The sequence below is a fragment of the Xyrauchen texanus genome, chromosome 23, assembly GCF_025860055.1.
Source record: "Xyrauchen texanus isolate HMW12.3.18 chromosome 23, RBS_HiC_50CHRs, whole genome shotgun sequence".
NCBI classification, from domain to species: Eukaryota; Metazoa; Chordata; class Actinopteri; order Cypriniformes; family Catostomidae; genus Xyrauchen; species Xyrauchen texanus.
Window position 1 is genome coordinate 35,845,870 of NC_068298.1, and position 15,970 is coordinate 35,861,839.

The 15,970-nt window shown below is 34.4% G+C and overlaps 2 protein-coding genes and 1 long non-coding RNA gene across 3 annotated transcripts in view; 2 read left to right on the top strand and 1 right to left on the bottom strand.

Annotated features, from left to right (window-relative positions):
- The window catches only part of LOC127663332 (disintegrin and metalloproteinase domain-containing protein 19-like), a 39,639-nt gene extending 37,756 nt beyond the window's left edge, over positions 1 to 1,883 (top strand). Inside the window, 1 exon segment of the mRNA XM_052154866.1 lies at positions 584 to 1,883. Coding sequence (XP_052010826.1) covers positions 584 to 614 — 31 coding nt within the window. The 3' untranslated portion in view covers positions 615 to 1,883.
- Positions 1,884 to 3,844: 1,961 nt separating this feature from the next.
- On the top strand, positions 3,845 to 5,973 carry LOC127617040 (uncharacterized). The gene is made up of 3 exons (XR_007967268.1): positions 3,845 to 4,039; positions 4,610 to 4,716; positions 5,792 to 5,973. It is a non-coding gene; the product is annotated as an uncharacterized LOC127617040 (long non-coding RNA).
- A 5,800-nt stretch (positions 5,974 to 11,773) lies between these two features.
- Positions 11,774 to 15,970, bottom strand: part of LOC127663366 (collagen alpha-1(XXIII) chain-like) — a 198,138-nt gene continuing 193,941 nt past the window's right edge. The window contains exons 31-32 of the mRNA XM_052154919.1: positions 14,590 to 14,628; positions 11,774 to 13,076 (exon numbers count right to left, since the gene is read on the bottom strand). Of these exons, the coding sequence (XP_052010879.1) occupies positions 13,026 to 13,076; positions 14,590 to 14,628 (90 nt within the window). The 3' untranslated portion in view covers positions 11,774 to 13,025. The remainder of the gene's footprint in view (positions 13,077 to 14,589; positions 14,629 to 15,970) is intronic.

The following is a 15,970-nucleotide window of genomic DNA, read 5'->3' on the forward strand; positions in this document are numbered from 1 at the left end:
TGCCACAAATGCTGTCAATCTTAACGTGTATTGAACCCGAAATATTCCTTTAAACTAATACTCAATTCGGAATAGGATCGGCAACTAGCACACTGAATACTGCAGAGTATGTACTGTACACTACACTATACTATACTATAAACTACTATTTTTAAGTATGTGAAACAGTTTGCAAAATCAACAATAAACAATATTTTACTATGCTGTTGTCACTTGACATTGTTTGTACCGTATAATTCAGCAAGTGGCAACCAGTTATAATCTAATAAATGAATATGGTCATCTTCCATTATTGTCCAAGTTTACAGCCAAATAATGAGAACAATTGTGGTTCCATCATACAGAAAATGTGTGTACTGCACACCATTTATACAGCATATTACAGAAATAAAGTATTATGGTTGAATGCTATTCTGAATATAGCCACACATTACAATGAAAGTCAAATCAATACTTGAATGAGTTATGTATAGGCACATTTCTTCAAATAATTACTTGGAAAGTAAGTAGTAATAATAATGAGTTGTTGTTGTGGTATTTAATGATTAATTGGCATTTTGATGTCCACGGTTGTGTCATATAGGTTCCAAACGGAAGTTTTTGGAAAGAGCTGATTCTCAGTTTATAAGAATGATCTGCAGCTCTGCACCTTGAAAACGTCCTTAAGAATGACCAACCAAACTGTCTCACGCAAAGTGATGCCCGCCTTATTGACTTGAAATCAGAATTATGGATACAATGTAACTTCATTTATTTCAGGGGGTACAATTCCACTATTCCTGTGCCAAATATGTTTCATTTGTTATTTCACATCTATGTATTGTATTAAAGAGACCTCAGAGGAAAGATACATAAAAAATATGGCATTATAATCCAATAAGAGCATGAGTCATCTGAAAGTTTATCTTGCACCAAGAAAAGAAATTGCATGCAGTAGTATATTGTAAGTATATTATATAAACAGAGTAAACTGGAAAATGGGAGTAATTTAGAAAAATCTGATATTTAAGACCGGTTTCATTATCAGAGATTTATCTAGTCAGTAACTGGTTTAGTGCTATGGTAAATCTGTGCTCAGGAAACCAGTCTAAAAAGAATCAAGGAGTCAAAAACGTAAGGAGATTGTGTGCATAGCAATAATAGTTTAGAAACTCAGATAAACTGTACGGCACTGGGTTCTTTGTATGTTTAATTGTGTGTAGTTGTAAATGCTGTTTTAGTTTATACAGTAACAGGTAAAAACAACTTGTCTTAAAGAGTGTGTGCAATGATGCTGATATTAAGGGATGGAAGAAAGAGTTCACTTATGGTGCTTTGTTTTTGAATTCTTAAATGAGAGAAATAAGTGTTCTCACACCATTTATTAGATAACACTTGATTAATCGTTCTTCTTAATAAGGACATTAAACCAGGGAATGTATTTCAGGTTTAAAACTGTAAACATGTAAATGTGTATCTTAAGTTTAGTTCATGGCCTTTTGGGAAGAAATTGAAATGTCTACTCTTGTTTTCTCTAGACGTATAATAATAATCTCTTCTCGTGCTTTATGTTTAGGGAACAATATGACCAATGTACTGGATTGCTTACTTTTCATGATGTAGTTAAACTGTTATTTATTCATAATCTTAAGATTTCAGATGTAATGTTACCATAATTAAATTGATTCATTTTACGTGAAAGTTATTATGGATCAGTGAGACAGTGTTGTATAGTGGATGTACTGTAAAGTTTGCTTGATATTACAGACTACATAGAAATGTCACTGCAGGTTTTTTTTTATTTATTTATTTGTAGCTTAATTTCAATCTCTGGTATGAATAAAAATGTTGTCCTACGCAAAATGAGCTGTAATGCAGTGCCTTCAATGTCACATCAGAAATAAATACCCATCAGTTAATCTTATTGTTGTGCATTATTATTATTATTATTGGTGAGTTTTTGCACTGTAAATTGCTCCTGCCACACAGCTCGGCTATTTGCACTCCAATATCCTGATGGAACACAAATAATTCAAGATAAACTTCACTATCAAGTGTTGCTTCACTGGTGTAGTGTGTAAAGATGAAGATGTGCTTTTTTTAGTGCGGACTGACCTGGGGTCGATTCTGACATTTTCCCATCCTATTTCCTGTCTCCACTCTTAATATTACTTATAATAATAAATACAAAATAACAAAGTTTGGATTTACAGATTTACAAACATTCTAAATAATAAATGTCTCTAAGACATCTGCTGAACGTTGTTTACATCCACAAGGAAATTGTTTAATTTTGTGGTTACTATGACTTTACTACAAAATACCATGGTAATACTATGGTTACTTGTGTAAAACCTTGGTTCATTTTTGTAAGGAAATGTTACAAAAATGTAATGTACTGTAGTGTGTCTGTGGAACTCTAAATTAACACAATAAACACACAAGCCTCTGCCTATTATTATTGTTAAATGACAATTTGGAGTGTAAATTGAATTATGGTATGTTTAACAAGTTTAGTGTCTTACCTAAGATGATTAAGGATGAAGAAATGTAATCAATTATTTAGTCAATTATATCACTCCAAGTTGCACAGAAAGTTGGAATGGTTTTTCCACTTTCTATATTTTTTGTTTTACAGCCTATATGTTTATGCCTTGATTATAGGTCCACTATAGGCATCATTTTTCTTGTTTGATGTCTTAGACTTACACTCACACCTAGAGGCATGAATACAGCATCACTCAAATGGAAAAGTTTTCAGTTACAGTTGCCATTGTAGAAATTCAATGATCACAATCAGTCATGATTAATTCATGGCATGGTTATTCATGAGTGAAAGTGTCCAACAACAAGACGGTTCCTGAAATTAAGCGAGTAGTGTTCGGCTGGTCATGTGACTCTATCATGGCAGCCTCCATGTGTGGACCCTCTCCATGTAGAATAAAACAGCTTTTATAAGATTACTCGAGTCTTCATCTCTTGTGAGTGCCCATGATTTTATACACATGCTTCAAAATTACAATTAATTTCTTTAATTTAACTTATCATGTGAAAATAATTAAATAAATAAATACTGAGTGCACCTTTAAAGAAATAGTTCACCCAAAAATGAAAATTCTCTCATCATTTACTCGCCCTCATGACATCCCAGATGTGTATGACTTTCTTTCTTCTGCAAATTTGAAATTTGAAGATTTTTAGAAGAATATTTCAGCTCTGCTGAAATGTCCAAAGGTCCAAAAATCACACAAAAGTAATCCATACAACTCCAGTGGTTTAATCCATGTCTACAGAAGTTAAATGAAAGGTGTGGGAGAGAAACAGATCAATATTTAAGTATTTAATATTAATCTCCACCTTTGACCAGCCTGACCAGTTAGTGGCTGAATGTGAAAGTGAAAGTGTAGATTTACAGTTAAAAAGGACTTAACATTAATCTGATTCGCACCCACACCTGCCATATCGCTTATGAAGACATGGATTTAACCACTGGATGTATCTGGATTATTTTCATTTGGATTTCATTTATATGCTTTTTGGAGCTTCTGAGTTTTAGTCAAAAGTTACTTGATTTGTATGGACCTAAAGAGCTGAGATGTTTTCTAAACAATCTTTATTAGTGTTCTGCATCCCTTTATCCCTTTAATACATTTGCTGTAAAATGTATTAGTGTTCGAATTACTGATCGAGGTGTCTCTCAAATTAGTCTAAATTTAGCATCTCGAGTGACAATATTTGTCTGTTACCCTCTCACTAGGCTAATCTCATTAAAAACAATTCAATTGAAATTCAAAAGATCGTTGTGTTTTGAGTTTACGCTCCTGCCGCAGTGGACTTTTATTTTGAAACATGGAACTTCCCGTCCGTCATTTTGGCTGAGCTCGTTGTTCTTGGTCTCTTTTGACATCTCTCCGCTCGCGTGAAAAATCCTGTTTAACGACGAATTTTCGGCGTTTTCCCTGTACACTACAATACCACTAACGAATATTTACTTTAAAAACATGGAGCAAATGGAAGATCCCACTGGATCGGACAACAAACGAGCTATAGAGCGGAAAAGGTGAGTTTTGTGTTGTAAACAAGTACCCGTTTACGAACGTTGAGCCACGAGGACTTCGATTTAATAATACACGTATTAAAAGCTTAAAGGTCTGAATTAACGTTACTAAATTGAATTATTGTGTCACTATCAGCTGTTTGAAATGACGCATTAGCTGGCCTTGGTTATGAAAGGCGTTAGATAACATAAATCCACTGCAGTTGTGTTTTGGTTTAAGTAGGACGGGCATTTTATGATTATCGGCTATATTTTATGTTGAGGTTCTTAGTTATACAACATTTGAGGTCTCGAGTTCTACTATTAAGTGTTATGTGTATGTTAATGTTAAGATTATTCTGGAGTTTGCTTGATGTTTATGGTGGAAGTTTAGGTTCACAGATAGATTTTTTCTTTTTTTTGAGGACCCTCATGACTTGTTTTGAGCTGATACTTTTGTAGTTATGAGCTCTGGATAAACTGTTTTGCTGTTATTTATGGCCGTGTGTCTAAAGACTGTGTTATATATTTAATTGTGAGAGTACTACACTTTTATGGCGCACCTGGTTATTTATTACTGTTGTTTTTTTATAGTAGTTGAAGATGCCGAGCGAGGACTTCAGAGAGGACAAGCTTTCAGCCGCAGTGCAGTCCATCACTTTGTCACTCCCCTCATATCCTAACATCAGTCACAGTCACAGGTGAAAGTACTCTCACAGCAACATTTCGTGGGCATATTGGTTTTATGTTTTCTGGTGTAGTTTGGGTTACGTGTAATCCGTCGATTTATACAGTTGAAGTCAGAAGTTTACATGCGCTTAGGTTGAACTTATTAAAACGAACTTTTTAACCACTCCGCAGATTTAATATTAGCAAATGATAGTTTTGGCAAGTCATTTAGGACATCTACTTTGTGCATGACATGAGTATTTTTTCCTACTATTGTTTACAGACAGATTGATTCACTTTTAATTGACTGTATCACAATTCCAGTGGGTCAGATGTTTACATGCACTAAGATAACTGTGCCTTTAAGCAGCTTGGAAAGTTCCAGAAAATTACATCAAGCTTTTAGACAATTAGCGTCTGATAGCTAATTGGAGGTGCAATTGTTGATGTATTTTAAGGCCTACCTTCAACCTGCAGTGCCTCTTTGCTTGACATCATGGGACAATCAAAATAAATTAGACAAGACCTCAGGAGAAAAGAAAAATTGTGGACCTCCACATGTCTGGTTCATCCTTAAGGACAACAAAGTCAAGGTATTGGATTGGCCATCACAAAGGCCTGACCACAATTCGATAGAAAATTTGTGGGCAGACCTGAAAAAGCATGTGTGAGCAAGGAGGCCTACAAACCTGATTCAGTTACACCAGTTCTGTCTGGAGGAATGGGACAAAATTCCAGCAAATTTGGAAGGCTACCCAAAACATTTGGCACAATTTAAAGGCAATGCTACCAAATACTAACAAAGTGTATGTATATTTCTGACCCACTGGGAATGTGATAAAAGAAATAAATCATTCTCTCTACTATTATTCTGACATTTCACATTCTTAAAATAAAATAGTGATCCTAACTGACCTAAAACAGGGAATGTTTTCTACGATTGAATTGTGAAAAAACTGAGTTTAAATGTATTTGGCTAAGCTGTTAGTAAACTTCTGACTTAAAATGCATAAATACTGACTTTTAAGAGTGAAAATGAGTCACAGTTAAAATATGAAGCATTGAGGAAGAAATGTACTGATCATTTTCACCTCTCTTTTTAAACAGGAGTTGGTTCAGCCAGTGTCCTGACCTCTGATACTCTCAGTCTAAGATCAGCAGTGTCATCACAAGCGTTTCAATGGGTGGTAATGGAGGAGGTGGACGGGGAGGTGAAAGGTGGAGTCTCTTTGGGGTGCGCCCCATTGTGCAGAAATCCCCCACTGACCCGGGATCAGAGACCAACACACCTGGCAAGAACCTGTTGTATATTTTGAAACATCTTGTCAACAAAATTACTGATGGAAATGTTCGTTGACCAAGGTTTATTTAGAAATGCATCATGATGATAATCAAACGGTTCTAATTAAAACAAATTGTTGACAAAGTGACCAGCAAATTATCACTGCTGTTATGTAGAGTGAGCAGCTATATGAAATAATTCTAATTGACTTTCGATTGATTTTTACCATCAAATTTTTAAGTCTGTATAGCTGATGAAAGTCCTGTGGCATTATGGGATGTTGAAGGGAAATCTCATATTTATTAGTGCTGTAATCAGTTGTTGAGTGCCGCTGCACTGAAATATTATGAAGTATTTCTCTGATTTTCCAGAATGCTTTGGTGAAATTATGAGGAATTTTTTAGAAAGTAAATAGGGTCAAGTTTAATGTTCTTGTTTCTTCATGACCACAGGGGGATTCACTGTGCAGTCATACTTTGGGGTTCAGAAGTCTAATACCATGGATGCCATCAAGACTCACGTTAATGCCATGGTTGAAGATCCCGCCAACTTCCAATCCACCAAGATGGAGATGAGTGGCGAAGAGGGCAAGAAAACATCCTGTCACAGACTGAGACATCGAGATATGAACATTCTCACTCCCTCTGGCTTCTGACCCCACAAGTCTTGAACTCTCTTAAGCTTCCTCACTTTTTGAATTCCACAAACGCACATTACTGCACAAATTGACGCATATATGTAATTTGCCATTTATATGGCAATATATGGTCTCTTGCAACCAAACACACTCTTACAAAACACACACACTTTTTCTTTCTTCCCTAACTTAGATTTACCCTTTAAATTAGGTGAGAGACATCTCTTACATTAGTGCCAAACACCCTAGATAGTTATTTACTTTTTTTGTTTAGCATTTTTCCCCAAGTATGAGATTTACTACTTGTATCCGAGAAGGTGTTTTTTTGATGGTTTCACCATTGCTGTGTCAATGCTTTTGATTGCTGTAGTTCAAATTCACAGATATAAAAAGTGACAAAAAATGATGATCGAAATATGCATATTACCGGTAAGCTTCTGGAATAGTAAATTTTTTGTGTAGGTGTGAAATGCATCATTAATGAGTGCATCTTATGCTATGAATTTTGTGGAATATTCTAAAACGCTTATTTGTGTTCAGTATGTTTCAACAGTATTTATCATTAGACTGATAGATTCCAACAATGACAACAGCACATTTTGGTTGTTAAGTACATCTATCAAACATTTTGTAGTATATAATGCTGTTCTTGTTCACAATGCCGTTCGCAATGCTGTTTAATTGACACAACAGAACATGCAACCTAACATAGTCAGGTATCCATCTGAGTTGAAACTTGTTTAAGTGCCGTTTTTGTAACTAGACTGTTTACTTTTTTTCAGTGTTCTAATTTATTTGTCCTGTTAATTCAAGATGACGATATTGATGTGGTATTTTATGTCCTGTGTGCGGTCCTTGCCTGTGTGCAATAAGCTACAGCATTGTTTGTATTGGCATGCTGAAAGCACCTCATTCGTATTGCCGGGTGTGACACTTGAGCGCGAAAGTCTTTTTCTATGTTTTTTTTCTTCATTGTCAGACACAAAAGCAACATTTTATAAAAGGTTCTCTGTAGATGCTGAAGCGTGATTCCTTTTTTATACATTTGTAGTTGAAAATGCTTTGCCTTTAAGATATTCCACTTCCTGTTTAACTTGACCTGTTGTAGTTTCTTTTTTTTTGTAGTGCTGGAATCTGAACTTTTTAGGTATCTATTCAGTCATTCATTGGCTTTTGAATCTCAGGCCAAACTTTTAAACATCTTGTGTTTTATTGCAACCATGTATTACTCTGTTCATAGTTTTAAGTTTGGGTTATTTGATTTCTAATAAAAGCACAATGAACAACATTGGTTGGTCTGTTTTGTTTACTCTGAAAGAAAGATGTCCCTTTTGCAATACCAATATTTCCTGTAATGTCATCTACTTGTTTATCTTAGAATTTGAAATAATCTACATTATCTTGCAAAAATGCATGAATACAGTGGCAAGCAACAATAGCTTATATTTGACAAGTTGTAATGCTTTATTTAGCTTTAAAATAATTGGGTAGTTCTTGATCACTGGTCAATAAAACCTGCCGATTGTGCTAAAATGTTCAATTTATTATGACACAAAATGCCTGTTCACCAGGTTACTATATCACTGTGCAGTGCCCATAGAGACCAACAATTAACCTTTCATTTAGATTACATGTCAGGGGCTGCATCTTCTATATTCTGATATACAACAGTTCGTTCCAGTCCTCGAATCTGATTGGACAAGAGACATTCCAAGAGTGCTGATGTCTCAGAACACATTTTTTTTAAATTTGATTTACTTGTTCATTGAACTTATCAATAAGCAATATCACACTCACAATCATGTTATATGGGCCTAAATCAGCTCTGCTGTTATTACCTGTGGCTGAATCACAGCAGTGCTGATATAGGGCCATATCACACTCTTGCTTGTGTTATATTGCTTAAATATACAACAGTTAGTTCCGGTCCTCAAATCTGATTGGACTAGAGACGTTCTGTGAGTACTGATTGGCCTCACACCATCAGCAATCTGACATTTCACTGTTTGTTTCACTCTGCTTGTGTTCGTAATGTTCTAAACTGATGTGCAGTACAGATGTATTAAGACGTATATGTGTCACTTTACATTTCATTTGGTGACATTACTGTTTTTAGCCAGATGGTGTCGGCAAAAGACCATTGTTTTTGTGTAATATGAGCCAGATGGTGACGAAGTTAGCATCAGCACTACGTGATCGCTCGGATTACTACTACACAACTAAATGGCTTTAAACTAACAACTTCAGCATTAAGGCTCATCAGAGCTGAGAGACACAACAGACTGATTAATTACACAAACTCAAGGCACTTACCTCTTTCCGGAGTTTCCACATCAGAGAGAACATACTAGGGATGTGCCCATAGCCAAATACCTTATTCGGAAAGGCACGAATAATGGATTAATCATAATATTAGAAAATATATTTGTATGACTGATTATCCAAAAAGCACAAGGATATAGCAACATTTTAAATAAACATATACAAATTTACAATTAATTTATGAATCTGTGCAGCTAATATTTCTAATGTGTAAACATTATGAATGAAAATGTGCACGTTGTGATTTCAGATCAGAGGAGCACGGTCTCAACTCTGTTAATTGTTCACGTCTGAAGCTTATCAAGTTATCATACACTTTTCACTTGTCTATGTTAATGTATCACACGATTCACATGAGATTCTCATGTGTTTATTTATAGCCTAAACCTGAGTGCAATGTTAAATTACTGACCTGAAGAGATTTGACGTCAGAGCTCATGCATCTGTCTCTTAAATTTGAGCACATTTATGTTCACATCAGTAATTAAGTTAATTATCAGGTTAAGACTTTATGGAGCATTTTAACTTTTTCAGAATAAAGTTTTAAATTCTCCATAGAGAATTAATCTATTAGGAATATTCCTCCTTATGCAGTGGTGTGGCCAAGGGTGGGCCGGGGTAGGCCTGGGTCCAACCAAATTAAACCCTGGCCCACCCAGAATATTAGAGATTATTCTTTGACTATATATATTTAAAACCTGTTTTTCAAAATTTTTTGTTGAGGCCCAGCCAAAAGTAATTTCCTGGCTACGCCCTTGTCCTTATGTAAAACAAAGTAACTGAAACTGTCTTTTTTTCTTCTTCTTCTTTAAACTGTGTTAAATTTTAAAATGTTAAGTGATCTTGAGCTCTGGTAAGGCGCTATATAAATGTAACATTATTATTATTATTTAACTAAATAATGGTGTCCTATCGTAAAAATTCCTGATAGTCTTACGAGAATTTCACCTGTTTGTAGGCTATATTGTTTTTAATTTTGTTTGTTTTAATGTTTGAATTTGTATTTCTTATTCACTGCAACATGTATGAGTCTCCAGAATAATGTTGTTAAACATGAACAGACAACTGAAAATTCTGTTTCAAACAGATAATAATATCAGAAATACCTGGAGAAACCAAAGTTAACAACATATTCCACAGATAATGTAGCCTACAAATTCAGATTCATCTGGACAGAAAAAATAATATATATATTTTTTTAAATAATCAAATAATAATAATAATTATTAGGCTATTATTCTAAAAAGGCATATACAAGGCACATTTTATTAATAGAAACTATAAATGTAAGAGTAACACTTAAATATGGGTTTCATTTCATTTTGAAGCACTTCCGGTTTAAGCCCCGCCCACACTTGGTTATAAATACAAAGACAGATACAGAAAATGGTGTCATAAGAACAGATACAGATACAAATACAGATAATGTCTTCACTGTACACCCTTAGGACATACTGTTCAAAATGGCGGAGGACATTGCGGTCTCTGTAGTGAATGAATCTTGTCGGGAGGAATACTATGGAGATGGAATTGTTGCATATTAACATTCAAATGGATAGAGATTCACAAATAGAAATGAGGTCGACAAATAAATGTAAGGAGTTTCACAAAAATGAAATTAATTCACAAATATATACAGTACTGTGCAAAAGTTTTAGGCACTTAAGGTGTTTCACAAAAACATTTGTCTTAAGATGGTTATTTAAATATTCAGCTTTAGTGTGTCAATAGCAAAAATAAATTTTAGACTCACAAACATTAATTTTGCATATAGAAAAGATTAGAATAGAAGAACAGGGAGCCCTGCAACAGATGGCATTGCCCCCACAAAGCCCACCACTGAACATCGTGTCAGTCTGAGATTACATAAGGAGACTGAAACAATTGAGACCTAAATAGATTGAAGAGCTGTGGTGAATTCTACAAGAAGCTTGGAACATCCTATCTGCCAACAACCAAGAGAAACTGTGTCCAGGTGTATCTAGGAGAATTGCTGCTGTTTTAAAGGCAAAGGTGGTCACACCAAATATTGATTCAGCTTTTTTATTTACTGGACCTTGTATGATGTTAATTGATAAAGAAAAACTATTTATGGCATTATTGTTTCATATCCTCTCTATGCAACATTCTTCACAAGTGCCTAAACTTTTGCACAGAACTGTATGTTAGGAGTTTCACAAAAATAAAGTGAATTCACAAATAAATAAAATGAGATATGCAAATAAACAATTATTTACAAATATATTTTTAAACTCACAAACATAACTTTGTCCAGCATTCATTTGTGAATCGTGCACATTTATTTGTGGATTATTTGCTTCACGCTGTGGATTTTTAAATAAATCAAAGTTTGCGGCCTTGGAGCTTATCTATATGTAATTGATTCCATGCTCATGAGAGTGCTGTGACTCTGGTCCTGCCCTGATAGTAAAACGATGTGTGATTGGTTGAAGATAGAATGTGCTACGATTGGTCTGAGTAATATGGCCGTTATCTGATTGGCTTGAGTAGACGATGAGTGGAGTCGATGTGTTTAGCGATCTGAAATGCACAGGAAGCGATCCACAAATAAAAGCACATGATTCATAAATGAATGCTGGACAAAGTTATGTTTGTGAGTTAAAAAATATATTCGTAAATATTTTTTTTTATTTCCAAATCTCATTTTATTTATTTGTGAATTCACTATATTTTTTTGAAACTCCTTACATTTATATGTGGATCTCATTCAATTTATTTTTGAACCAACTTTCTATTTTCTATATCTCTTTCCATTTGCATATTAATATGCAACTATTCTAAGGATGCTGTTATTTATCCCATATCAACTGTTAAATACAAAGACTGATTCAGCAGCAAAATCGTTTAATATCTTCATATTACAACATTCTTTGCGTTTTAAAACACTGTAAATAAAATGAAAAACAAAAGTTACACTTTTGGTAATTTAAATGTTTTGTAATTTCATGCCATTCTATTTTGTTTCTAAAATGTTTCGATTATGTTTTTGGTCAATCAAGATGCTTTTTTACAGTTATTTAAATCAAAGCTTCTCAAAACACATAGTCTGTCATATAATGCTCATAAAAATCCAAACCTAGTATCTGTGTAGTAACATAAGTATTTAAGAACTTTACACAAATTCATCACTGGTTATATTATAATTGGTTATGGTTAAATTATCATATATATATATATATATATATATATATATATATATATATATATATATATATATATAAATGCTTATACACAGGGTTCCCACGCATTTTCACCAATGACTTATAATTTTAATATAAACAAAATTGCTCCTTCACTTTCTATGCTTTCATGCTATAAAAGATAAGAGAGCAATACCTCCTTTAATGTAAAAACAGCTTCCGTTATCACCATCTTCAAAAGGCAATCAGTACATACCATAAATTACTATGAACAAATCATATGGAATATGTATAAAGGATTGTAATGGCAGGTAGTCACAGTTAACATATATCTCACTCAAAGTTTCACAACAAATGTGCGCTAACAAAATATAGCAAAATGTAGATGCAGTAGTATTAAAGAAATGAAAAATAAACAGATACACTATAACACACTTCTCTTGCTCACTAATATGCTGCACTGCTTTAAAATGGACGTAGAATCTCCTTTTACTGTCAATGATTATATTCCATTGCAATAACATAGAAATGCATGCACTCCAAAAGTTGGTCTTTGGGTGTCAATTGCTGATGCTGATGTTAATCGGCCAAAAAACTAATAAACCAAACATTTAACAGTAACAGAAATAAATCATAGTAAATTACTGTTCAATAGTATTTCCAAAATAATGATCTGTTCTGTATCATTCCATGTCAGAGCTTCCCATGTTGCTGTTGCTGAGCAACTGCATCCATGAGGCCAATCCCTGATCTCACAACCTCTCCAAGAGCTCGTCTCAGTAAAGTTCCTCCATGAAAAAAATACCGACGAAACTGAGGGCTGTTCGCAGCCTCATACGACTTACACACTGAGGACAGTCAATATTAACTGATATTATTGAGATGCTGTCTTTTGAGGGACCATTAAGTCATTTATACTCCTTGTGTTCTTGGAGACCATCAAGACTGGGAGAGATGCTTCCTCTTGAGTTTCTGAAGCATCCCTTGTTCCTTTAAAAACAAACAGGGATGTGACGCAAAACTCCCACCAATATAACGCAGCATTTGAGTTGGTCAGTCCAGCATGCCCATGCAACAGTCCGTGAGCACTTTACAGGCAGCTTAGCTTATAGTGAAGAATATTGTCATCTTTTCCTCTGTAAATTATTTGATAAAAAATATTTTTATTTGGATTGTTTAACCCAAGTGGATACAAAAAAGGCAGCATCCACTATTTGGTCCAAAGTTTCAGAAGGAAAAAAAAAAAGCTTTATGAAAAAATAACACTGATGAATCTTCATCAAAGTCTCCCGGCTTTATAAAATGTAAAAATATTTAAAAAGAGAAAGCTGTTTGAAATTGCCACATATATCACATCAATATGTACAGACGTCATGCCTCAGGTTACACATCACTGCAAAAAAAACAACAACCGATGTTAGAGAAAACCAAAGCCAAACAATCGAACATCTTAATTACTGATGTGTTTACATGCACAATCTTACAATCTTATTATGCTTAATATGCTGACAATGTTTAAAGGGGTCATGACGTGTCTTTTTTATTATTTTAATATGTTATTTGACATGTACTTACAATAATAGTGAAAACATTTTTCACACACACACAATTATATAATATATTTGTAAAACATGATTATTTTCCACCCTAATTCTGATTCTCTGTCAGAAATGCTCAGTTTTGATGCTGCTTCTCCTTTAAGACTTTACAGTAAACGCCCACTGTTGTGATTGGGTCTCTGCTCTTGACTGATTTGCTCTCTCATTGCCATCTCACTGCTCAACACTACTGAGGCTACGGAAGTAATTATGTAAATTAGGCTTTTATGTGTTTTGGTGGAGGTGGTCTAATGCAAATGTCTACTGCCGTGTGACATCACAATGTGGAGGAAGTAGAAAACGAGTCATTTTGACATCTTGGTATCAACAAATACTCTTTTTGCAGTGAGGAGAACGTTTTTAGTTCTGAAACTTACAGTATGTTTTTATTGTAAAATGAACTATTATATATTAAAAGATCAAGAAACTTATTATTCCTCTCCCCTTAAAGGTCATAAAGAGGCTGATTTTCTTTCATCAGGGTAAGGTCATAAAAGGTTTAAGCCAGTCGGCACACATAGATTTTTGCCCATTAACCTGATTTCATTCTGCGTGTAAACACCTTCACCGGCATTCTTACCAGCTAATCTAATGTGTGCAAGTGTCATGCGCATGCCTGCATACGTTTATAATTAAGTACAATCAAGTATAATCAATCATTGCCTTAAACGTATTTATTGTTTAGTCATTTTTTTTATATAAGATGATTTTTGGTAGTTATCAACATATTGTGCATATAAACGCATTTAATAAAACTTTAAATCAGCTTCAAATGTACACTTATAGTGATGCAGATTTGTAGTCAGTTCTTTTCAGATGGACAGTTGTTAATGTTAAAGTCATGCACATGAACTGTACAGACACGGTTACTGAAGTATCACCAATAAATATAATAGTTAACTGACCTTATGCCAGCAGCCTGCTATTGGAAACCCATCTGGACCCTTTTGAACAAACAACAACATTTATTAATTAAAAAGATGTAAGAACCAGGAATCCATTTTCAATGTACTGCAAGTTATTATGTAATTTATTATAAACCTCATGTAAATAAAATTTCATGCAACATTATATAAATTGTAACTTACAATTCACAAATTCTTTCTACAAGCATAAACGGCACAAAATACTAATCAATCTTTGTGTCTAGGCCAGTTGTGCATGCATAGTTAACAAAACTGGTCTCAAAGAATCACGTTACTATAACTGCATTTTTGCTAAATTATTTTTACTTGCCTCTATGTAGGTATCCCGCCAGTTTGCTGGAGAAATGAACACTAGAGGCGCTATAGCAACAATTACTTTTCCCTTTTATGGAAATCACGAGTGAACCAGCAGATTATCAGTTAATAAATACGTACTTATCGCCCTGTTCCTCATACAATGCTATCTTATGACATCTAAACACTTTTACTATAGCGCATGACTTGTTAGACAAAAAAAAAAAAAAGACATTTACAAGGTTGTTGAAGTGCAATTAAATTGCATGGTGGCTCAACTGATTGCACTTGTGATGCAAAGGACTGGGAGTACGAGTCCTGAAGAGCACACTTGTCGACATGTGAGCTGAAAGTGTCAAAGAAGCACCACAAAATGACGTGGTCGCTTCAGCAATTACATTTTTAATCTCACATTTGTTTTTTGACACTATTGGTTAGGTTTAAAATTTAGGGTAGGGAGGTCAGTTTTTAGTATTTAAAACTCAATATAGCATTAACTTTTAATTCCTCACCTGTTTGGGGGAATATTTAATTTGCTTTAGCGCCACACAGTGGACATTTTACCTCAGAACTGCTGCAATACTTGTAATGAACAACGTAATTCATTTTCATGACATCAGGCAGATTTTTAATCACCTAAATTCCTACTAGCATCCCCCTAATATGTACACGTAATAAGTATACATCCACCTAAAACACAAACGCAGCAATGGATCACAACACCAGATAAAACTAGATTTTTACAATTTCTGAAGAAAATGTGCAGATGCTTGTTCATGCAGAACTTGCCACCATGTGTTCCGGGTCAAAAAAGATCAATGTCTTATGGTCTATAGAATTTTTCCACTTGTTTTATCATCTGCCAAAAATCACAAGTCTTATCACTTAGAAAAGTAAAAGCACAGCTCTCCTCAACAAGCCGCATGATTTAAATTGTCATCCGTGTACACATCATCTGAAAACCTCTAACCCTAATTATGAACAAAAATCACTTCCCGGACAGCGGCGACATGCAGTGCATGTGGCAGGGCATCCAGGCCATCACCAACTACAGGACAACATCAGT